The sequence below is a fragment of the Strongylocentrotus purpuratus genome, unplaced genomic scaffold, assembly GCF_000002235.5.
Source record: "Strongylocentrotus purpuratus isolate Spur 01 unplaced genomic scaffold, Spur_5.0 spur5_scaffold_11, whole genome shotgun sequence".
NCBI classification, from domain to species: domain Eukaryota; kingdom Metazoa; phylum Echinodermata; class Echinoidea; order Camarodonta; family Strongylocentrotidae; genus Strongylocentrotus; species Strongylocentrotus purpuratus.
In genome coordinates this window covers 13,109,057-13,134,783 of record NW_022145596.1, presented here as the reverse complement: position 1 = coordinate 13,134,783, position 25,727 = coordinate 13,109,057, and the positions used below count along the sequence as shown (strand labels likewise).

Here is a 25,727-nt window from a genome sequence, read left to right as displayed (position 1 = left end):
TTGGATGCTTTCAGCTCTCATGTACTTGCTAGTAAACCTTGACATGTGCCTCAACTTTCAAGAGATTTAATTCAAGGTTGCTATAAGTTTTTCCTTTTTTGATTACTCCAATCTAGATGCAAATTGGTATGTGAATATCCCTACACGACCTTTATTATATCTCTCATTTTTTCCCTCAAAATTATGGAGAAAGAAAATTATCTCATGAAAACAAACCATCATAGTATTAAGCATTCATAATGTGCACGTGCCCCCTATTTGTCCATGTCTTTCATATAAATACAGTACAAAGCATTAGCTTTTAGTACTAATAAAGTGGTAAGTAACAGGAAAAAAGGTCAAAATTAGCATAAGATGATGCATGGTAAGTGATAAGATTTCATCCGACTTTAGTGATCTTCATGGCTTCGTGCACCTACAGTGGCTAATCTGATGCATGAGAGAAATACTGATTTTTGTCCCTTCTATTCATATAAAAATCCATTTTAAGGAGAGAGAGCGCAAAATGCAACTCGTGTTAAAGATAAAGTTGAGTTCTCGTCATGCGATTGCATTGTGAAAGAAACGTAGTGGAAACGATCAGAAAAGGTTGATCATCTAGCATAGAAGTATTGGTATGTACTGCAAGGTTCTGGAATCATCAAAATGATAAGAAATTTGGCCCAGTCTTGGTAAAGTTACAAGCACTGTACACAGAAATATGTATTTGGGACTACACAAACAAGTGGCTTAAAAATCCGTCCTGATTTTTATGCTGTTATAATATGCCATATTTAGAATATTAAGGCATTTGAAGAGCCATGCATTTCAGAGAACATTTTTTATCTGATGTTCTTCCACACTTGCATTATAACAATGATAATGTTCACAAATTATTTTTCACCTCTTCCCAGTACTCAACCTTCTCTTTAACAGTGACTGCCCCATTTTCCTTGACATTGATATGTGTATGTATTCCCAGGTCGATATGGCTTAATGGTATTCCTCTATTCCTCTCGACAGCTTAAAATGCATGTAAATCAACTGACAGTGTCCATCTATGAAGGTACTGTCGAGTAGTGGGAAATGTAAAAAGAAAATGAATATCTCATTTTCCTATACCTAATTAAAAAAAGCTCCACATGGAAAATCTAACAGCATTGTATAATCTTGGGAGATGTGACCACCTGTCTAATGTGGCCATCTAATTTATCTGCCTCTAAAAAGAAATGTAGTGTAACCTGTCTACAAAGGACACTAGTCTAAAGATGCCAACATTTATGTTTCCCTTAGGTGGCCATAAGCTAATACAAGGTTCATTGTACAGTCAAAGTATTCTAGTTCTTATAGCCACCTCTATATAAAAGGCCATGTGTCTGACACAGTTACTAATTTATATGTACATGCATTTCCTTTTTAATAGAACCTGTATAGAAAGGCCACCTGTAGACAGAGGCCAAATTTTCTTTTGGCCGTCAGGTGGTCTTTATATAGGTTTGCTGTTGAATCAAAACTGTTGTAGTAGCCACCTGAAGGTAATTTGTCTGTAGCAGTCATCTAATCTGTTGTAGAACCTGCCTAGAAAAGCCACAGGTTACAGTGGCTACTCTTTCTGTTTCCATCATATGTCCATTATAGACAGGTTACAAGCCTCTTTCAAATATGACGCGGTATGCCACTGTGTTATTTTTTCTTGATGACCTAAGTGTATAAATATGCTCAATATTTCACAGTGAATATTATGCAAAGGACCGTTGTTATGTGCAGTTGCGTTTTATTTACAAATTTCTTTAAAAAAACGTTTTAAAGAGCGCTGTGGTTTGGTTTCCGGCTTCATGTCTGAACAAGCCTTTACGGTAGGTATACAAAAGAGTCTGTAGTTGATACAACTTGCAGAATGCACAGGGAACAGACTGCATAAAATGTCAACACCAATGAGATTCCCTTACACGGCCTTGTCACACCTACCTGATATCCTAATGCTTTGAGAATGTTGAGCTTGCACATTGGACATGTTCTATTTTCTACCAGCCACTGGTCTACACATGTTTTGTGGTAGCTATGCCTGAAAGAGAAGAGAGAAAGGAACGGTCACCAGTCAAAGTCAGTATACAGGTTCAAGATTTTTTATTAGGGGGGGGGGTGAATAAAAATACAAAATAAACATCACTTGGAGTTGCATCTTTTCCACACAATAAACGAATCTATGAATTCAAAAAAGTATGTCATTTCTTATCCTCAATTATCCTGTTTCCTGCAAAATACTCACAACTGGGACATTTCAACATAAGAAAAATGAATATTAGTCAATAGGTACCTGAGTTGTGCTTCAGTAGGCAGTAGTCACCAAGCAATTTATTACAAAATTTATCCAATACTATAAACAAATATGGTTTGAGTGATAATGTTAATTGAGAGCCACAATAATGAGATCATTGTAGAGAGATACAAATCAATAACCTTCTGGTTTTCGACAGATATTATTAATACTTTCGATTCTGAAATGAGAATTTTGATGACCATTAGAGACCTCAATCAGAAAGGGAAAAAGTTTGTAAAAAAGTATGTACCATCTTATCCTATTGCATTTTCTTCCACATCTATTTGAAGTTGATCTCTTGGTGTGTTGTGGCCCAAACATGTCGCAAAGTTATACTTCCAACTTCACCCCTGATTGAAATTTAGAAGTGAAGATAACACTTTGACTTACTTGCATGGCAGGACCCTGAGGATATCACTGATTCTGTAAAACTCTAGGCAGATAGGGCAGGCCTCGATTTCAACCATTTCCTGTGAGGAAAGAAGAAATGGATGGGGAGGGAACAAGAACGCCATTAGTTACATGCTGATTGGACTATACAGGAAAAAGAAAAGCTATATAGCTACGATATGATCCAAATTCCCTCATTCTCTGGTACCATGTATAAGAATGCGATTATTTACCATTTAATTGGACAATACAGGAAAGAAAGACGAGCCATAAATGCAGTGATAGCTAGTGCTACAATCTGTCCCAAGTTCCCTTTAAAAACATTCCCAGTAATGTCATTATATACATATACCACTTAAATGGAAAATACAGGAAAAAATAAAAGTTACATCTTTTGCTGTATTCTGTGAAAAATTCCCTTTAAAACAATTTTCTAGTACAGGAATGCCAGTATTCACCATTTAATTGGACAATACAGGTAAAAGACAATCCATAAATATAGCTAGAGATACAGTCTGTACAAAATTCCTTTCGAAACCATGATTTTCTACAACCATGTATAAGAATGCCATTGGTCACCACATTGGGCAATACAGGAAAAACAAAAGATATACGGTAGCTATACACTTGTAGCTACATGTATATACAATGTAGTCTGTTCTAAATTCCTTTTAAAACCACTTTTTAGTATCAGGTACACAATACTCAAATGAAAGCATTGTCATAAACAGGATGTTATGACCTTTATAATCGCAGCCTACTGCTGTACATCTACATACATACAAAAACCAAAGCAATTATCCCACTTATGTGATGGTAATAAGATAAATTACTTATGGCTTCAGCCTGTTCCCAAGTGGAAAAGGGGTTTTCCCTACTCTCACTTTCCTGTCTGTACAAAGTTGAGGGAGTAAGTAGACTAATCTGCTTTTTCTTCCTATGTTCACACAGAACCTCCAGTTTTCAAAAAAACCTAGAATTTATAAAACCATGATCCACTAACCACAAGGAGGGTTCAAACAGGACTAAAACAACGAGTGTTCAAAGTTTTTAACGAAGTATAGCAAGCAGTCATTAACTACAAGCTTGCATAACTTCATATGAGGACTCCCAGCTGTTCATAGTTATCGCACTAACCTTAAGGTCGCTCATGGTTAATAACTTTAGGAATAAATTAAAAGTTTCATAACTCATACAATTGCGTCCACACGGTCCCTAACTTATGTACAGGATAACTTTGAAATTAAAAGACCACTACCTGGACTTCAATTTAACAGAATGTAGGTAGACAGGTCCAACAAAAAGCAAGATTTGAATCATGATAACAAATCTTAAATTTGAGTTTGTGAAAAAAGGCTTTATAGCTCGTGCCAAATTTGTCACAACCACCAAAATTCAGAATACCTTCAATGCAAACCATGTACACATTGGTTTCACATGAACATATTTGTACATAAAGTATATGAATTCTTGAAAATTTGCACTAATTTCTAGATTTCAAGCATAGCAATGTGTATCTACACACACATTACGAGACAAAGCTCTCATATATCTCTCATTCCATTTCAAGTATCTTTGAATTGCACTTTGCCCCTATTAAACAAATCTTTTGAGTTGGTCAAGTACTTTCGTCAATCAAAATGATATAATCACGACAAATAAAGATGTGGGAGTTGTTTGATAATGAGTGAGATATTTGTAAAAGATCCGATCAACAATAACTCCGGAGATGAAGAATATTCAAAGAAGGCTCCCATGAATATGTTGCAGCCGGCAGACGTACGTGTTGCCCAGCGTTTCCACGGTAACCAGTGATTTTTTTTTTCTTGACAGAATGTTGTAGAAATAGAAAAATTGGAGGTCAAAATGCTGCTGTTGTCAAGGAAACGATTCTCAAAGCTTTCTCACTCTCCTGCTATTACGGAGAAAATGTGATTATCAAAAGAAAGTAATACCACAAGCCATGGTATGATCATAATGAAGAGGAGCAGACAAATCAAATGTTTATCACGATCCAGATTTTAACCTTGCCATATTATTAATCATCAAATCTCTTGTAGACTGCAAATACATTCTTCTGATCTACATTATACCGAAAACAGAATGTTAAATACAAAAATTATCTTTTGTATCACATCCACAATAATATGATACCATGTCATTTTCTAGGACACATTAAAAAATGTATCAATCCATGATTTCATGAGCGCAATTCATTTTGAATATGTTTCTTCCAAGTACTGGCAGAATGATGCCATTAAATATCTGTATCATATTTCTCTTTCTTAAATTTATTATTTCAAATATTTATATCTGACAATTAAAGTGGAACATGTAGATGCTAAATTATCTCCTCTAGTGATCAGAATTTATGAGTAGGTAATCCATCTTTCACTGCCTCTTGTTATGCACCATTAGGTTTAATGGCTCCTCCTTTCTCTTCACCTCCATTACAAGATTGAAGCAAGAAAAGGAGAAAACTAAAGAGAAGAGAAAAAACATGACAAACTTCCAACTCTCTGGATAGAGAGAACCTGACTTAATACAGACTGTTCAGATTATAAGGAATATATATATACGTAACTCGTATAAAGAATCATTATATTGTGAAAGAGGCAAACAGACTAGAAAACAACATTGTTTATTGTGAAGAGGTCGACTGAATATTTCAGCTGGCCGATCTTCCTTGCAGTCACGATTTTAAAACGCCCAGTTTTACAACTTTCCTACGATAAAACCTTTAGACTAGAACAGGGCTCTGATTCTTTATTGAGTTTTTGTTCAAAGCGAGGCTCAAACATGCATTACACTTTATGACGTTTCTTTACACATTGTTTCGTTTACCTGCCATTCAGACTAGAAAAAAAGGTATTTACTCATCATATAGCAATATGAAACAATTGTTGTTAATCTGAACACGGGAATAGAAATACCAAGTGTACATCTATCTAATTAATATCTTATTTGGGTTTTATGGAAACGTTGGAGTTCAATTTAATTTCATTATTATATATGCCAAATACTATATATTTTCCAACAAATGCAAAAATAGCGTACTCTCACTAAATTCTTTTAAATGCATGTTAAGGTATTATCGCTCTCTTGAACAATACATTTAGGTGAAAAATAACAAATTTGTATCATTTGATAATACATGTAGGTGGAAAAACATTGTGTTGCTTTAAACAAAAACAACAAAAAAATTATCTTGTATAATCAGCTATATTCTTGTTGTTGATTCTATTGGTTATATTATGTACTGTATGTATATTCATATATGTTTTGTTATGTTTTGTAAAGTCGAAAGCAATATTGAATAAAGATGATTTTATCAAAGAGGAAAAAAAGAAAAAAAAGTGTACATCTTCCTTTCCTAAAGGGTGATGGGTTCTTGAGAAATGATGGTTTCTTGAGAAATGATGAGTTCTTGAGAAGTTGTGTGTGGGAGGAGTAGGGGAATGACTTTGGCTAGAGATATCTTGACGTATACGAAACAATTTCTGGGAAAGGATGCATGGGGAAGGCATTGATTAGTTTGTACCATGCTCATCAATTAACGATGCTTGAGAAATGAAATGAAACAGAATATTAAGAACTAGTACAATTATTCAGGTGGGCTTGGGATATCATATGTGAGTGCATGCAAATGATGAAAATGTCTTCACGTCATACTCACAAGTACCGGTGGTTATAGGTACAGTGTACAGTAGCTTTTTAAATAGGTGCTGAGAAATCTACCCAAAGTTTGTGTGAAGCAATATCATTTGAGACATGATCTCATTGTAATTTCTTTTCAAAGTTAGAATGCTTTGACAAATTATGTATAATTTTCGAATTCTTTGTACCACACAAATTCAAACAAAATCAAAATAATGATTTCCCCTTTTCATCACAATAATCAATATTGATCCCTTTTTTCAAACTTTACTGGATATATTTTGTATGTTATAAGACAAATTAATAAAAAATTAAACTACATCTCATTCAAGATACACAATACTCCAAATATTTCGTATACTGAGACGAACATACCAGCCAACTTCCAACAACAAAAATTAACAAATCTCTGAGGACAAATTTACACGTAAGTTATCAGTGCATTTTGGATGATGTTATAAAGTTATTTTAACTACCGGTAAAGTAGTTTTCAGAAAAAGCAAAGAATGGATTCAACCATGAGTTTTAAGGTCAGAAAATGAGAATCATCTCTGAAAATTGCCAAAAATTTGAATGGAAGCTGGACAAACAGAGTCTATTGCATTTGAGTTTATATGCACATGTATTTACACTAGCTATTATCACATTCATTACACATACCCCATAGCAGCCTACAGCCACAGCTAACTCTTGCCTTTCATTCAACAATTCAAAGTCATGACCCTCGCAGCCGATCGCCTCCACTTCTCTCTATCCCTCGCGATTTATATAAACACGCAGTAAACGTGTTGGCTTGCGAAACATCATGGCAAAGGTTTCCAAGAAGTGGGATACGGGCCAGGGAATAATTGTTGAATACGAGAAACGAGAGTGGAGGGGGGGGGGGACGACGATGGAATAAGCAATCTCTCTCAAGATGAGATATCTGCATGCCCAAGGCCGCAATCCTTCTTGCGGATGGCTAGGAGACCGCACAACAAAACTCGCATATATTCCATGGTGGCTCTTCCTTCATGCATAAGTAAGATTAGCATAACCACAAGAAATCTAGATACTGAGAAAAAATGCTCCAACTGGTAAAAAAAATAAATACAGATGATTCCAAAATCATAGCAAGCTGTACTATTTCACAGTGAAAAAACACAGGGGCTCATTCTGTTAATACTGTATTGCCATATTAAAAGTGAGATTCTAGAAACAAAAAGAAAGACAAATAAGGATGATTCCAAAATTAGCAAGCTCTACAACATAGCAGGATGCATATTATTTTCTTGTTCACAGAGCTCTTTCTGGACTTTTCATAATGAAAGTTAGATAACCGCAAGACAGTTCTTATCTTCTGATTTTCTTGACTATTCAGCTTATTCGCCAGAGCTATTATTTTTTTGTAGCTCTTTTTCTGCTTTGAAGAGCTTAGTCGTTCACTTTTTGTGATGCCTTTTTTGTTTGGTGATGGTTGATGTTTTTGCTCCACCATAATAAAGAAAATTCGTAGGCCAGTAATGGATAGGATTCAACTGAATTTCTTTCAAATGTCTTGAAAAAAGGAATAAACTCCCCAATCTATGCATCAATATGCATCGAAAGGTGTTATTGTAATGTGCTACATAAATGTAACATATTATTATTATTCTTAAGACAACTTTATACATGTCAAGAGACAAATAAAACTGCAGCTTTAATATACATGTTTATCTTCACCCTATATCTTGATGGTGCATTGAAATATTGCACTTCAATGACACTAAAATAATGACTTCCTGATAGTAACTAATCTCCTTATAGTATTAATAACGCTAAAATAGTAATATTCAATATTGCTTTCATATTTCTTATCAATTCATATCTTTTTTTTCTTCAAAAGGATATACTGTAATAATGCACCGCCAATTTGCCTGCATGGCTCGCATCTTTTGGATTTTACTTTCTGATGAGTCATCGCCATAATCGTTCTCCCTGGCTCGCCTTGTAGTTCGTAAATAAGATAATTACATTCATTTCTTGCTTCTTCCTTCTGATCTCCGTTTGCGGCGGCTGAAATGTACAAAACTGCCACACCCATCTCTCACCTTGGCTTTGTAGCATGTTGTTTCTCTGACATGCTATTAGCTTATAAATGAATCATGATTTAGTGCTTGGGAGTAAGAAGAGAACCCAAATCTAATGGAAACCTTACATAAAATGTATGTTTCTGAAAGTGGCATGAATTCATTTTAAAGCAAAGAGTGCGTTAAATTCCTCTATACTTCCCATGTCCAGCAATCACACAATTTCTGTTCGTTACTATGTTCACACAAACGATGGACCCTTACTCTGAATTTAGTTTCTATTCTGAAATATGCTAAAATCTCTGTTTCTTTCATTATGTTTCATTATTTGATTCATTATATGACATGAAAGTGTTCAGAAATAAATTACTTATTAACCGATATCATAAAGAGCTCTACAAAGAAATATTGACTTATCTCATAAAAAACAATATACACTACAGCTCTTACGGCTTTTTTGCAGGCAGCGGACGATTCATCTCGGCAGCAACAGAGGCAAGGGGCTCATAATTCATACTTTAATAAAAAGCTATTAATTTTATCAGGGCCTGTTACACAAACAATTCCCATCCGTTCTTTCTGCATCAGCGCCATCTACAAGCAATGATGTAGTGTGGCCTGAATATTGCATGCAGCTCAAGGGAATAGGGATGTCAACATCGTGTATGATTATAATGAAAGGATGATATCAGTACCAGGTTTATAATGTATGCCAGGTAATGTTTTAGGAAGGTACAGTACAAGTGTACATGTAGAAGTATGAGAGTGAGAAATGAATAAGATTGTAGAAATGGAGTATAGAACAGAAATAAAAAGAACAATAAACCCCTAAAGAGCAAGATAGAGCTTTGAGCTGAGAAAGCATAAAACACTGAAGAAGTGATGAATAATTTCAAAATGAATATTATCAAAAGGGAACATTTTCTGAAAAATAATTTATCTCTTTCTTCATGAAGAGATCAATAATTGTCATGACTAATTTAATTGCAACATAATTAATGTTTGTGCAGATGTCTTAATGAACTATATGTGCATACAGCTATCTATAAGTGGTCATTTACCACTGCTGCCTAATAATCTAGATTTGTTATGACAATCCCTACATGTACATGTATGATCAAATGAAAAGATGGAATGTTTTTCAGAATACAACCCAATGCCCGCTTTTAATATTTGATGATAATATGAAGCAAAAAACTCAACAGTTGAGACAATACAACTCTCACAAATCCCCTTGAAACTTGCAATGAAGAGATGCCAACCTCTTGACACAAAAAAACAGACTGAGTATCCTAAAAAAAAATCAGATTTTGGAGAGAGAAATCAGATTTTCACGAAAACTCGACACTACCAATGACCGGTTGGCCCCGGGCCAGTAAAATTTCAGAAAAATGTGATACTGGTACGTACAGTCAAGTAAAATGTTTGCTCTTTCATTAAAATTTTTAAAAAAAATTGGGCTGCAGGGGTTTACTTGTTTATGTTTTAATGCGATTCCATGGTTTTTATGGGTATTACAAAAAAATATTAAAAAAAAAAAAAAAAAAAAAATGGTTTTGTTTTGAAAAATCGTATTTTAAGAGGTGATATCGTATTATCGTATTCCACTCTTATTATCGTACTAAATACGAATAAATCGTACTGGTTGGCACCTCTGGCAATGTGTCTAATTAAGGACACATGTAATGTACATAACAGTCATTACAAATATAATGAGGTCACTAACATGTTACAATTGCAGGAAAAAAATATGAAAGTTACATACATGTAACCAGAACTGATCTAAAAATAAGCCCCTCCTATAATATGAGAATGAGAAACATACACACTCGCATCTCAACATGGAGATACACATACATGTAAATGTTTCCGCCATAGAAGCTCATGTGAATATATAGTTTTTACTAAGGAAGATCGTGCAGTACAGGGTCTTCCATTTCTGATTATGCTGTGGTCTTCCCCAATAAGCTTGACAAATGGCCTGAATCCATTAAGATATCAGCTGAAAAATCCTGATAAATCAATCATGTTATATATGAGCAACAAGCTGGACTGAACAAACCGCCTCATCCATACTTACATTTACAAGTTGGTATCTAAGCAGTCCTTTAGTGGTGGAAGTATCAATTCACTGTGCAAACTACAAACACGCAATCATCAAAGTTGATATGGAAGGATCAATGATGTGTTTTGAAGGATTTTAAGACAACTACATGTACATGCACATGTACCCCCTTGGACTTCTACCCTGTAACAACACCACTTCTGATTACTACCCCAAGACAACTACGCCCCCCCCCCCCTCAACAACAAAAAAGTAACTAGGACAATTACCCTATTAAGGTAACCCACTGACTACTTAATTGTCTCATCCCATAGGCTTAATACAGCATCCTACTGCTTCCCACAGACAATGGGTTAAAAACCCAAAGATATTAACTGCACTCCGGTTTTTCGCCCTTAATTTTTTTTTTTTGTCTTGTTCGTGTCCGTGTTAAAAAACCCATGTGGGTTGAATGTGTAAGATCATTAATGTAAATTAAAAAACAGTAAAGGACCTAGGATAGAACCTTGTGGTACACCGTGTGTAGGAATTATTATTATAAACTATATATTGAGATCTATCAGAAAGATTACTTTCAAACCAAGATGACAGACAAATTTGAGTGTTGTTCTAGTTTCCGAGTGGTGAGTCAACACACCGATTACTCTACTGAGAAAAAAGTGCGGTTAATACACCGTTAATTACGGTAGTTGTCAGCGAAGTTATCAAGTTAATTTCCAAATTCCAAAGAAGTGGTCCTCTGAGGGAGAAGGTGGTTGATATTTGAAATGGTAGCCACCGTGATACATACACCGTACACCTTTGGACTTGCCATCTACATGTATCCTGGAAAACAAGCTCGGTATTTCCTTTCATATTAATCCCATCACACGTAATCTATCAACAAGGCAAGATTAGAAGGTAGATAATGTTCCTTTTAATTGCATTCATCATGGAAATTAGTTTAACATTCATGGGTTCAACCGAGTACATGTAGGGCCTACAGCGTGCATCGTGAGAAGAATGAATATTAAACGAACGATGTAAAGTCATGGATGAAATGATCGAGACATGTATTTGCAGCAATAAGCGGTTTTCATTATGTTTGACATTTCCAAAAGACAAGACTTTCATATCATTAGCCAACTCTAACGAATAAGTAGATAAAGTAATTAGACAATAAATAAGACTTCCACACAGTATCCTTATCATGTTTGATCATGGCAGAGTCATACGGAACCAAACTGAAGTGTCTAGACATGTATGTAAACAAATTTAAGTTTCCAGACCCTAGTTTGTGATTGCGCTTACGAAGTAAAAAGCATTTTATCCTCTTTATTGGTATTACTTTTTCCTGCATACATCATATCAAGATGAATAAACAATAGGTGCAGCATTGCCACTCACTTTTTTTGAAGGTCAATTTGCTTTAAAAATAGCAGAGAGGATAATTAAAGATCCTATCAATTACATTTAATGTGGGGAAAAATGCAAGGACATTGAGTATCTAATCCTCCCTATAAACTCTTCACAATGCCCCTGTACAAAAAAGGAGGAAAAGTGACTTGCCAAAATTCTGTCGAATGATTGCTATTAAAGGCAACATCAGAAGAAGAAACCCCCCCCCCCCCCCCCCAAAAAAAAAAAAAAAAAAAAAAAAAAAACTCTGAACATACATTTAGTTGGGCTCTGGTGAATAAAAATATATTTTTACACTTAATTTGAATAGACAAAAAGAAAATCATCTCATCGATTCACAGATAAGCAGGTTTCGTAACATTTGAACATTCTTACCTGATCGCCATCTTTAACTGTTCTTAAGGGTAGCTTAGCAATAACTTTCTTGGCTGCTCTTCCTAATTGTTTCTGTTTAATAAAAAAGAGAAGAGAACACAAAATTTAAAAAACTTACGTTAGATTGTTAATTTAGAATGAATTGCCTTGAATGGGGGCAATTATCATAGGTGAAGTGGGCACTTAGGAGAGGTGGTAAGGGGCACTTATAAGAATATGGAACATGCATCTATTAGAAATAAAAAGGGGCACTTATCTATAGTAAAAGGGGTGCTTTTCCTATGTAAAAAGGGGAACTTTTGGTGTACTTGAAAGAGTCGCCCCCCCCCCCTTCCACCGGTAGGAAATACATTTTCTAAACAAACTGATTTCAATGTTATCAACTTGTTTTTACTATCATCGACAGCGCTTTAGTACTGTTCACATAATGTTTATAAATATCTTTTTCTTTTTATCTTTAACCTTTTTTCTTTTTTTTAGCAATATAAAAAACTGCAGAAATTGCTTCCTTTAGATATTATTCAGGATGACAGAAGGATATTACAGATGAATATTGACTTGAATTATATGTCATCCTGCAAATGAGAAGACAACATCCACAGGGATTAATATGTATGGGGCTGTATCCTTGAATTAAGCTTTTTTTTCCCTTCTTTTTTTTAAAGCCATGATTATAACTGCTAATTAGGCAACTGGGAATAACACAGTCTACACAAAAAATATCATGCCAAAACAACAGCAATTTAAAAAATCACCCCCCCCCCCCTTACAAAAAAAAAATCAAAAATAAAATGTGTACTTATTGAAATCATATGTCTAGGCAGTTGGGCCCTATTCTGATCCAAATACAAGACTCATTTTCAACAAAATGTCCTTGAGTTTACATCTCCACAATTATTATTCCAGTGGTACAAGACACTGCTTTGAAATGAGACAAAGTCAGCACCCTGGAGGATAGGCCTTGCTAACCTTTGTCAAGTGGGAAGGTGGGGGGGGGGAGCAGGGATGGGAGCAACCCAAGGGAATATGAAAACAATAATACAATGAAAAGGGAAGACAGGCTAACATTTGTCAACAACATTACTTTGAGTGTTTGAATTTGTTGGCAGAACGTCAATTTAAAAAAAAATCTACTGTTTAAACATCAACTATGAGAGGGGGCAAGTGCCCCTCTGCCCTCCCCCCCCCCCCCCCAGCAAACTATATGCCTTGGTGGGTGTGTGGGAAGGAGTACTTCTGCCTCCTTCATAAAAGTGGCCCTATTGGGGTCTCTGGGGCTACATACTGTAAGAGTGTTGTAATGCTAAATGCCAGAGGAATGGATGTGACTGGAATTTTATAGGGGCCCTCACAGTCTCAAGGTGGTACATTATTTCCAAACAGATGGCAGATTCATTATAGAGCATTTATTTCTTCAAAATAACTGGAGCTAGTATAATCATACTGCTGATGCTGACAAAAACAGTAAATCCATTAAAAAACTTTTGAAGAATCTCTCTGCTACTGTTCATGAAGTAACAAATTCACACTAACACTTCTGTGATACCAGTAATATTTAACTTTTGAAAACACAGGTTTCTTACCGGTTTCGAAATAAATGTAGATTTTTCCCTAAATAACACTTATATTTTTACTTTTAGGGATGTACTGTCTATTATTGACAATCATTGATCCTCCAGAACATCCAGACTACTTCTTAGTAAAAGATAAGAAAAATGGATGTTTTGATATATCTAAAAAAATGATAATAGTAACTGTATTAAAATGGCAGGAAAATATATCTGTGGCAGTTGAATTTGGTAGCCTCAGCCTTTTTCGATGTTGCCTGGCTGGCTGGCAACCCAAATAAATGGGCTACATGAAAACAAGCTACCTATAAACATTAAGGCCCAAATGTACAAAGGAGGGTTACATTTAACCCATGGTTTAAACCTTCATTTACAATGTACATGTACATAACCCATGGTTTAAAATTAGCGCAAATTAAGCGTACGTTGCCTTGCGCGCGTCTAATATTGGACCTCTTGACTTTGTTGCGCTTATTTTGCGCTAATTTTAAACCATGGGTTTAATGTAAATGAGGGTTTAAACCATGTGTTAAATGTAAACCTCCTTGTGAATTCGGGCCTAAGAGTATGCAAGTATTTATTACCTGTGTTCTCCCCCGAGCCTGAGCGTATCTGAATCTCTGTATGTAGTAGAATACAAGCCATGCCAGTGAGACAATCATGAGAACGATGAAGGAGACTGAGACGAAGAGAACCGATGATTTCTTGACCTCTATACGAGTGATGACCTGGGGTCCCTCTGTGATCTCGATCATGACCTGCGTCACGTTCTTGACAAGCTCTTCTATCCGCTTGCCGTGCTCAGCTTTCAAAATAATGCCAGGGATTTTCCCTAAATAGAAGAAAAAATGGATACAAAATTTGTGTTGAAAGGATTATTCCAGATTTAGTATCAGACATTCAATATATTTACCAGTGCCCCCCACCTTTTAAGAGTATCCCAAAACTGACTCTTTTTACGTGAAAAAAGTGCCCCCTTTTACTTCAGATAAGTGCCTCTTTTTATTTCTAATAGGTGCCTGTTCAAGATTTGTATACATGTAAGTGCCCAGTACCACCTCTAATAAATGCTCCTTCACCTATGATAATTGTCCCTATTCAAATCTGAGAGTAAGGCTGTGCACAACCGTGTAATGAGGTACCCGAGTACACTCCCAGGCTTAGAAGCGAATACTTGAATATTCGGACGCCATGTTTGTTTGTTTTTTTGCCACCATCATACTACGGGAGCAGTATCCCAGGTCCGTCTCCGAAAACTCTCGCAAAGGTGTACATTTCTTTATTACTGATTTCTCACTAATAAAAGTTCTTTTCCTTTTTGTATATCATGAAACTGAGGTGTCCTTTGATTTGTATGTGCATTGTACAGTAAACTTTCGTTTTTTAAGAGCCACATGATATATGAGGGCAAAAAAAATGAGGCTATCAATTTTTTGAACACCACCATTCGACTTCATAATTACCCTCACCAGTAAAACATGTTTTTTACCTGGCTTTGGGCAGATGTTATTTGAGTTACAATATGCAGGATTTAACCGGGTTTAAATACAGATGGCCTACAATGAACGTGAACAAATGTAGTCAGTAGTAGTACTCAGTGCTTTATCACTGCTGGGCCTACATACATAGAGCAAACTAGGTGGAGTAATGAAACAGAGATGTAAACAAAGCTAGGTCACAAATATTTGACTTCTGACCTTACACCCTAGGTATCATCAGTATTTCTTCAAGGGGTGCATTTACACTGCACTGCACTGTTTTATTCGCTCTTGATAAATCAATGATAACACCTCTGGAGTGTAGTTTTTGCAATGTAAACGCCTGCTGAATTTTCACTTATTTTTGCAGTGTAAATGCAAACTTCAGTAAGATACCAATTTTTGCTCACGTGACTCTCCTTACTTCTATGCTAAACACATGCAGGGCACCGACGAGTGGCGCATTCACACTACTCTCCAACAGATCAGTTGATGTTTTAACGTTTTTTATGGGTCTTTCCAGTAGTGTAAATGATAATTTTTTTAAATCAATGATTTTTCAAAATGTAAACAAAATGTAATGTCGGTATTTTTAAAGAATTGCCTGTAATATACAGCAGGGTTACATACAGAAGGCCTACGTTTTGGATACATTTACATGGTTATATATTACGGCAAAACTGCATTTTCTCATTCTTAGTGCTATTGACAGTGAAGTGTGGGGCCTGTTTTGACCGGATGTTCTTGTGAATACACTTACGTTAGCTTGTTTTTATTTACATGTATATGGGGAAGGGAGAATTTGGTTCATTGAAGTTAAATCTGAATGAACATCACTTTGGGCCTTAAAAATTGACTTTCAAACTTATTTCTTCCTCTTTAGGCTCTTCCTTTAATAATATTAACCATTTGAAAATATTTCAGCAGGATCATTGTCTGTCTACTAACAAAAATGAATCTCTTTTGGCTGTGACTTGCCCCATCTGACTTTAGAACAATATGGCTTTAATACATATTCCCATGATACGTGTACAAGTATATTTGTGGTTATTCACATGATGAATTATGATATTCTTTTGGTTGTTAACTTGATACGGTGATACCATCATACCTACGAACTGCCAGATGAATTGCATTGATCACTTCATGATTAATTACAAAGTACATGGTACATGAACTGTACATTTGTGGTTATTCACATCATGAATGTATATTGTTTTGGTCATAAGTTGATTCACCTCGTGCATTATAGTATTCTTTTGGTCGTTAACTTGATACCATCATAAATACAAACCGCCAGATGAATTGCAATGATCGCTTTCACTTCATGATTAATTACATGCACATGATACATGTACATAGACATCCCACCCTGTAAACATGATATCATCTGTTGAGTGCCAGAAAGTATTGAATACATTAGTCATCAGCATCCTCCTGGCTCTCAGCAAGTGATATGTGTTTGCATACAAATACATGTACATGCAGGATCACTGTATTCCTGTAATATAAACCTTACCTGATGGTACAGTGTATCACTTTCTGATATTTTTCGCCAGTACATGTAACTTACGGTAGGCCTACACCACAGGTACATGTATGAAATGGTATTTGCAGTTTATGTTAATCAATGCTAGAATAGTATCAGGGATAAAAAATTTGGGGCATGAGCTTGCCCTGTGCCATCCATACATACATGTACATATTAGGCCATGCTGTTGTTGTTGCGGCAATCATGTTTAATGGCGCTGATTAGGTGCGCAAAAAAAGTGTAAAGTAAGCAGTAAACTAAATAATAATTGTTTCTTTTTTATCCATTGAAGGTGGCGGATTTGAAGGGCCAACCCAAGGCCAAGATATTTCTTTGTTTTATTTGTATCCCTCCACTTCTTCTTGTCTCGAGTATCCTCCTCATTTAGACCAAGCTTACTGCTTTCTTTCATATCTTTCCGTGAATTCTTTTGTCTTTCTTTCCCTTTTATGCCATCCACTTCCTGATCCCACACTCTTTCACAGCTGGGGGAAAAAAAAGATTAAATACCTTAGACTTTCCCGAACACATTAAATGAATACAAATTAAATTAAACCTACCTTTAAAATCTACTGAAGAAGCGTCTACCTCCGGAGCATTTATCATCAATAAAGCGGAAGCGTTTCCTTCTTCAGCTAATGTCATTTTCACCTCAGGCGTGCAATTCCCATATTCCACCAGCGCAATCCAAGGTTGCTTTGGTATCTGGCTCTTTGGCAGGGCGACACAACCGTAGACGTTTCGCGATGGTCGCAGCAGAATGCCTTTGGCTTCTTTTATAGTCCCTGTGGCAAAGCGGCCATTTTCTTCTTTCTCCGTCGTGAGGTTCTTTGAGATTGGGTGTTTGTAGGTGAGGATGAGAATGGCCGTTGTCCAGGTGTCCGACTGGCTGTACAGGTCGTAGTTTTGACCCCATGAAGGCGGTAGAAGGAAACATATGATCCATAGATGGTGCAAAAATTTGGGCAGGTCCTGAATAGATGGGGGCAAGATCCTCATGCTTGCATCAAAGTGATATCCTTGTCATATATCTGAAAGAATAAAAATGATAGCTTAGAGTTACACTGTAGATGCAATCAAATAAATTGGACCGACTACTTGACCTAAATTAGTTTACCTTAGCATTGTTTTATAAATGTTGATTTGGAGGCAAAATTTTTACTTATTATTAGCATTTTGGTCTTGACTAGCTCACTACCGGTACATGCAACAAATGATCAGAAAGTTCTTAAATTTTACATTTTATAATAATAATAATAATAGTTAGTTCTTATATAGCGCTTTTCAAGACCGAAGGCCCTCTCAAAGCGCTTTACAGATATGTATTATTACCCCTACTCCTTGATCTATACAATGCCCTACTCCTTGATCTATATCAATTTTTGTCTTATACCGGTAGTCAACTTGGACCCTAGATATAAATTTTGTTAACATCGCATTAGTAAAATTTTGCAATCTCAAATTTTGATGTCTGATCGGAATGCACTGCAAGTAAAAAAAAAAGTCAATTAAAAAAAAAAGAGAGACCTTAATTCACGCACAGGAGTTTACAGCCGATTAATCACAAAAAGCTATCAATCAATTAAAAGATGATTGCATTTGCATTTGCATATTTTGCAAGGCAAGGCAACTCTTTCTATTGGTAGTTTCAGATTTTCAAAATCTTGCTGATTTTAGGGGGGGGGTAGCGAATTAAGGTCAGGCGTGACCACTATTAATATAGACTGAAAGCTACAGTCTCTAATATCGACGGTTGTTCCGCTAAGAGAAGACTACATGTACATCTAGCTCAACTGACTGCCTCTTTGTGTATGGGGAAGGTTGACAAATGTCAATTTTAGAAAACTTTTTTAAAGAATTACCCACATGCCATACCATACCAGACGGATATTTTCATCTAGGCCTACACCATAGTACATTGATAATTAAATTAATTAAGTCCTAAGCCACTTTACACTAACAGTAAGGGCACTGGTCCGAAAATGAAAAACTGTGCGCCATCTACACGTTCGTAATGGCGTTATCACAGTTTTTCCTTCATAATCGTTTTGCCTTCGGCGTAGACTAAAAGGGATGAGATTGATTTAGATGACTCCGTGCGCAGCGAGAGTTTAACACGGCTTGCAAGATTTCAACATGGATGTCGATTTTGACCCATAATTTCCTTAAAAGGGACCATTAAACGGATTATTTCAGTCAAGTTGGTAAGTGGAACCGATGTAGTATAACCTTCTCCTAATTTTAAATAATCAATGCATGAGGTAAAATGACATTTTGGGGGATTTTGGGGGCAAAACACTACGACCTGAAATGGCCGTGGCGTTATCAAGGGAATGTGTATAGACGGTTTCCGTCTCTAAAGAGAGAGCCGACCCTACCCCAATATTAAGAGGCTAACGAACGAAAGAGACGGAAAATTCGGTCTACTACCATCCCCGTTTAGCTTCCCGAGTGAGCGGCTAAAGGGATTTAATTCACCATCAAGTACAACTTCAACTTACAAATACAAGTACTACAAGACCAAGTACAACTTGAGTACAAGCACAACACAATCATTCATACAGAACAGCCGGATTCCCCACACTCAGTCACAGACACAGTGCAGACTAGCCTTAAGGGCTCTCTCGAAATGTTTTTTTAATGATATCATTAAAAAAACATTTCGAGAGAGCCCTTAAGGCTAGTGCAGACTCAGTTCACGTTCACACGGGCAGCGCAGCAGGGCGACGCAGTCTGTATACTGCATCACCGCCAATGCCTATCTCTGTGCAAAGTGTGTGAATTTAATTTCGATATGTTGAACAAAATACCCGTTTTAACATTAAAGGTAAAAGAAAATCAGCACACAACATGAACGAAATCAAAGCATATGATCTTACAAAATATAAATTTCCGTCGTATGGATGAAAAGAACCGACTTTAGGTTTTCCAAAATAATAAATTTCCAGTCAAGTTAGACTCGGTGAAGATCTTTGTGATTGTTATTGTGTGTGAACTAAAAACTCACTACATGCGCTATGCAAATGCACGTACAGTAGGCCTATACAGTAGTAAAGAGATATCAGCTTGAATTTCGCTGATACCCAAATTCTCTCATGTCTGCCGCAATATGTTGCGCTAGTTCTAAAAAAATTATGTGAGTGTTGTCAAACTAGAATATACAAACAACGCTGCAAAAAAATAAAGTGCAATCACTTGGCAGATTATTGCGGTATTGAAATGGGTCATACCTTTGTTTATACCGGAGTGTGGATAGGGGCAGCTTAGACCAGTTGCGGATCCAGGGGTACCGGTCCCCACCCCTGGCCATAAAAAACAGTAAAAAACCCTCTCTTTTTTTAAAGAAGAAGACGGGCTCCCACCCCTGGCAAAGTATTAAAAAAGAAACAATTTGTTTGCGCTCAATACCCCCTCCCTCCCCGCTTATTCGCCGGCTAATTCGCCGCAAAATATTTTCTCACGAATTGGGAAGAAAATCAAAGTAGTGCTCATAATGATCCGCCCATGCAGGCTTAAAAAGATGTTGCTCTGCATCTTCTTCTTCTACCTCCGCTTTTGTCGGAGATCAGCAACAAAATGTAATTATGTCGATTAGTCAATTAGTATTTATTGAGAGGAAAGAGATGAGATACGGTTTACATAATGTCATATTGCCCTTTGAAAAAAAAATGTTGACGCCTGTGATGTTCAATCCCTTTTCAATCTCATAAAATGATATATGCTACTTTTCTATCTATGTGAAATAAACTCAGCTAGTCTACGAAGAGTCCGAAGTGGGTCAACGAAACTGAGGTGAAATATTATGAGTGAATTTCCTTCTGGCTTTCATCTCAACAGATGGTTGATTTTTTTTTCAAATTTAGAAACAGGATCGTGCTGTTTATTCGAGAAAGAGTTGTCAGCCTCCTGGCAATTTTTGTTACGTTCGTGTAAACATTTATTACGTTCATGTGTATTTTTCACTGCATTTTGGTATATACCGTACTATATTGTTTTGGCATATATATATTTCACAAATTGTATACAAATCTGTCAACTTATTCTGGCTATTCACCCCCCCCCCCCTTTTTTTTTTTTCTTCTTCTCATAAATAGACAGAAATTGAACTGTTGATTGAAGGGATCGAAGTTATATTCCACACATTCGCATAATATACCCGGCGGCAGATAAAACAGCAGTTTCCCACATATTAAGTATGGTCAGGCGCGTACGCAGGATTTTTTTCAAGGGGGGGGGGGGGGGTTAACATTTTTAAATCAGGCCGAAAATTTCACAACGACTCGGCCAGCCGCTGAATAAGCGGGGGGGGGGGGGGGGTTAAGAGGACACTTTTTTTGTTTTGGTCTTGAAATTTGAAAATGTGACATTTTGCTCCGTTGAGGGGAGGGGGTAAGGTCAACTTTTTTAGGTCAGCCATTGGTATATTTTTTTATTTTTATTTTTATTATTATTTGTAAAAAAAATTTAAAAAAATTACCAAAGGGGGGGGGGGGTTCGTCCAAATACACACATTAAAAATACCAAGGGGGGTGGGGGTTAACCCCTCCCCCCTGCGTACGCGCCTGAGTATGGTGCATAATCAAAGGGTGTTATACCAAAACGATCTGTATCTTTGCATTTAATAAATTAGTTTACTTTTCAACGTTTTGCTTCTACATTTACCGCATTGGAGGGCCTATATAAACTTTTGGTATTTTTATGTATGTAAACCCCCCTAAAAAAACCTAAAACCCCCCCCCCCCCTTTGGTTGTTTTTTTTTATTTTTTTTATTATTATTATTTAAAAAAAATAAAATTAAAAAAAAAAAAAATTATACCCACGGCTAACCTAAATAAGGTGACCTTACCCCCCCCCCCTCCCCCCCAACGACAAAAAATGTCAAATTATGAAATTTCGAGACCAAAAAAAAAAAAATGTGTCCGCTTAGTTGTCAATTATGCGAGAAGTGAAGCAATAAGGCAAAAAAGAAACTTTGTTGTGGTATAAATTTCATTTTGATTTAATATTCTATAAATAAGGTTATATTCGGGAGCCATGTTGCATGCTGCCTGAATATCATCATATCATCATAATTATGGGGACGATCATGGACCTTGCTGCCTGAAAGGTAAAGACCAATATTGGAAATGCCCCAATTTCAAAAAATGAAATGGAAGCTCTCATTACCAATCATGTGAAAGAATATGTTTTGACTAATACATGATGATAAAAAATTTGCCCGGAAACCGCCTACTAATTCATATATTTGGTAAATTTGTTTCTCTCATGGTCTGTGAGAGATATAGGGTAGTCCCATATACATCTTTCTGTGTATAGTGCTTGTAACTTTACGAAGAATGGGCCAAATTTCTTATCATTTTGATGATTCCAGAACCTTGCAGATGCTAGATGCTAGATGATCAACCTTTTCTGATCGATTCCACAACGTTTCTTTCACAAATGCAATCGCATGACCATAACTGGTCTTTACCTTGAAACTGCCTGAAAGCGAGATCTTTGTATATATATATATATTTGTCATCATGCAGTTACTCCAAAACATACTTTCGATATAATAATACTCTCGCTGCACCCGGATGAAAAACGCGCGGTACTAGATGGTCAAAATTTGAAGGGGCAGATTGACTAGGCCGGGGTGGATATACCCCCTGCTCCTTTAGAGTGGGGAAATTTTATATTTTAAAGTGAAACAGACACACTTATCTGTTTTTCCGTATGTCTTCTATCTTTCACTCCAATCTCTATTTCTTTTCTTCTCTGCTGTATGCTATATCAAGGACGCGTATCGATCATCCCAAAGCATTTTTCTATCATCGTTTATAAATGCACCTCTTACAGCAGATTTCATTTCTAACTTATTGTCCCCACTTTACTGATTCACATATCATAATCTTTGAAGAGCTTTTTCGAGCAACCTATCTCCTCATATAGGCCTAATTTAAGTTAGGCCTGTACATAACTATATACGTATTAAATGTAGAATATTCATTAAAACAAATAGGTCCCTTTCTTTATCCCGATTCCTTTCAAACTTCGTAGGAATAATATTATAATAACACAAAATAGTGATTATGATTTGTGTTACCTGTACTTATTTTATGCTGAAAAAAACCAAGAAAAGGGTTGGCAGGGGCTTTAACAAGATCTCAAAGAATTTCGATAAATAATCTCAAGTGAAATTGTACATAATTGTATATTGACTAAATTTCATAGAAATCATGATTGGGTTAGGTTTGTTCTTATCTCGGATTCCCAGAATGGAAAATATCAGAGCCTACTTCTTGATGCCACTCCCCGCCCTTGGACTCTGCTATACCATATTAATTCATCACATCTGCCGACAAGGTAGCCCAACTGTAGCCGAAACTATATCAGGCTACAATATCGAGTCTCACATTTCCAATATAGCTGGATTTTGTTATCATTATTATTTCTATTTTTATTTTACCTGTGGATGATTTTTCTCTCATCTGTTCAATGATTTCGAGTTATGGTAAGATGAAATTCGTCATCTAATTTCGGTCGAATTTGTCATTGGCTTAATTTCACCATTTTGGTCAAACATTATGGCCCAAATTCACAAGGGAGTTTAATCCATGGGCGAGGTCAAGTTTATTTATTTCACTGTATTGTTTTATCGCTACAGTAATTTTGACATCTACACGACTTTAAATAATTCAGCAACTTGTACTTGGCACTAACGATCTAGTGCTTTAATATGGCGTAATGAGGAGCAGCGAAAAATATCAAGACTTGAAGAGCGCCATCTAGTGTAATCATGGTGTACAGCACTAGCCTATCGAAATTACCCTTTTATTTTCATGTTCTTATTCTTAAAATGCAGGGGATAGCACTCGTTGCTAATTTTGTATTAATTTTTGTAAGTTGCCAAATAATTAATCCTATTAATATTGTCCTTTAGACGCGCAGACAGGGGGTGATAAGGCGGTCGCCCGTAAAATACTCCCATTTGGAAATAAGAACCAAAAATGCAAAATAAAGAGAAAACGGTAACAAATAGAGGAAAAGGAAGGAAAGGAAGATTTATAACAGAAATGGAAAATGAGGCCTAAATCACCTTCACTCATATCGATAAATATAGTCACATTAGCAAAATCTGATCACTAAAAGAAATGTGGAAAAAGTCATTTAAACTCAAATCTTGATCTGAACATGTCGAAGATATATATTTTGTCTTCAGAAATCAGAAAATATGCACTTTTTGTTTCTTTTTCAGAACTTGAAAAACAATCGTGAAGGCCCGGCCCCCCCCACTCAGTGTTATTTAGGGTACGCATATGCTCGTACCCTCTTTTTGAAAGCACCCCCTATCTGAGGACTGCCAACATTTCCGAACCCCCCTTTCGCGGGCTTTTCGCGGGCTTTTCCTGCTTTGGAGACCCCCCTAAATCAGGAAAAATGCTCAATGTACCCCCCTAAATTCGGAATAATTTCTCAGGAGTCCAAAGAGATGAGAGAGAAAAAGAAAAACACCCCCTTTTTAAAGAAATCTCCGGGTGAAAAGTCAAATACACCCCCTTTTTTACAAATCTCGGGCCGGACTTTGTCGCACGAAAAGTACCCCTTTACCGGACATTTTGGCAACACGCATGCGGTCATTCCGACCTCTGAGTGGGGGGGGGGGGGGGGGGGGGGGGGGGCCGGGCGTGAAGAGTGGTGGAAAGATTTGGATTATGCCGTTTATGACGGATCAACAGGATTGCATTGATGCTCCGATTTTCGTCCACAAATAGTCAATCTATGCATTAATTTTGGTTCATTCTTTAGATTGTTGTCATTTCTGAAACCATCTCTATTTGTGTAAGGATGTTCTCTTTTCCTTAGAAGTCGATTAAATGATGTTCAAGTTCATGCTTTTGAAGTGATTATGAATCTTATCTATTTCCTCTTTTTTTTCTTTATGATTTAGAACGGTGAGTAGGACTACATCGTTCTGTTTTCAGCATCAAATTAATGAATATTGCCTTTGTCTATTAGTAATTTTGTTTTAAGCAGGATATTCAAAGAAAAAAAAAGGGGAAACATAAAGACAGGAAGAAAGATAAAAAAAAATAAAGGAAGAAATAAAACAAATATGAAGCAAGAACGGAAGAAAGAAAGAAAGTAAGAGAGAATAAACTCGATTAGGCAATGATTTGAGAATACATGCAGTAGGCCTTCTCAATTTTGTTTCTTCCCTTCTTCGTAAAGCATTTTTGCATATTTTGGAATAGCGCCATCTAACAGGACTTGCATTATAACTTAGACGAACCCTGCCCTTTTTGACAAGGACGTGAAGAGAAGCGTGTATTTATTTCTCTGGCTAAACAAGTGATACAAACTTATTGTTTGTCTGCAACTCTGCATAACTACATATTTCATATCCCGACGATTAATATTCGTGTTTTGAACTTGTAATTTCCTTTTGTAAAATGTCCGATGTGAAATATTCGAACTGTTGCTCAGAACAGCCAACATGAATGTTAAAACAAATCCAGCATGTTGTAAATCAATATTTCGCCTATTACTATTTAGCTGCGTTATCATTATTAACAGACGAAAGAAGGAGAAGCTGATACCGAGTGAAAGACCTTAGGGCCTAAGGTCCGCAGGGAAGGGCAAGTCCATTCCAAAAATAACTTACTTTCAATACAAGAAGAAAAATTGGACAAACCAATAAAAAAAGAATTGAGCAAAATCGGACACGTTATGAATTTTTAATGACATGAACATTTTTTGAAAATCACAAAACAAATTGGCCACTCATTCATGAGTCTGTGACGTCCTTACCCCACTATCCACGAATTGTTTTCTTTATATTGATAATATAAATTTGTTTCACCCTGAAATCTTATTTCCTCATACCAGCATCCAAGTTAAATTGATAGTATAGTATATTGATAGTAATATGTTTTTG

General features: G+C 36.2%; 1 protein-coding gene across 2 annotated transcripts in view; it reads right to left on the bottom strand.

The window, feature by feature from the left end:
• LOC580394 (RING finger protein 150) overlaps positions 1-19,828 on the bottom strand; it is a 33,818-nt gene extending 13,990 nt beyond the window's left edge. Inside the window, exons 1-6 of one of the 2 annotated variants that reach the window (XM_780453.5) lie at positions 19,689-19,828; positions 17,370-17,840; positions 14,385-14,632; positions 12,233-12,304; positions 2,690-2,769; positions 1,948-2,044 (exon numbers count right to left, since the gene is read on the bottom strand). In XM_780453.5, coding sequence (XP_785546.1) covers positions 1,948-2,044; positions 2,690-2,769; positions 12,233-12,304; positions 14,385-14,632; positions 17,370-17,808 — 936 coding nt within the window. In that variant the 5' untranslated portion in view covers positions 17,809-17,840; positions 19,689-19,828. The remainder of the gene's footprint in view (positions 1-1,947; positions 2,045-2,689; positions 2,770-12,232; positions 12,305-14,384; positions 14,633-17,369; positions 17,841-19,688) is intronic. The other variant, XM_030980683.1, reaches the window with a different exon arrangement.
• Positions 19,829-25,727: the final 5,899 nt, after the last annotated feature.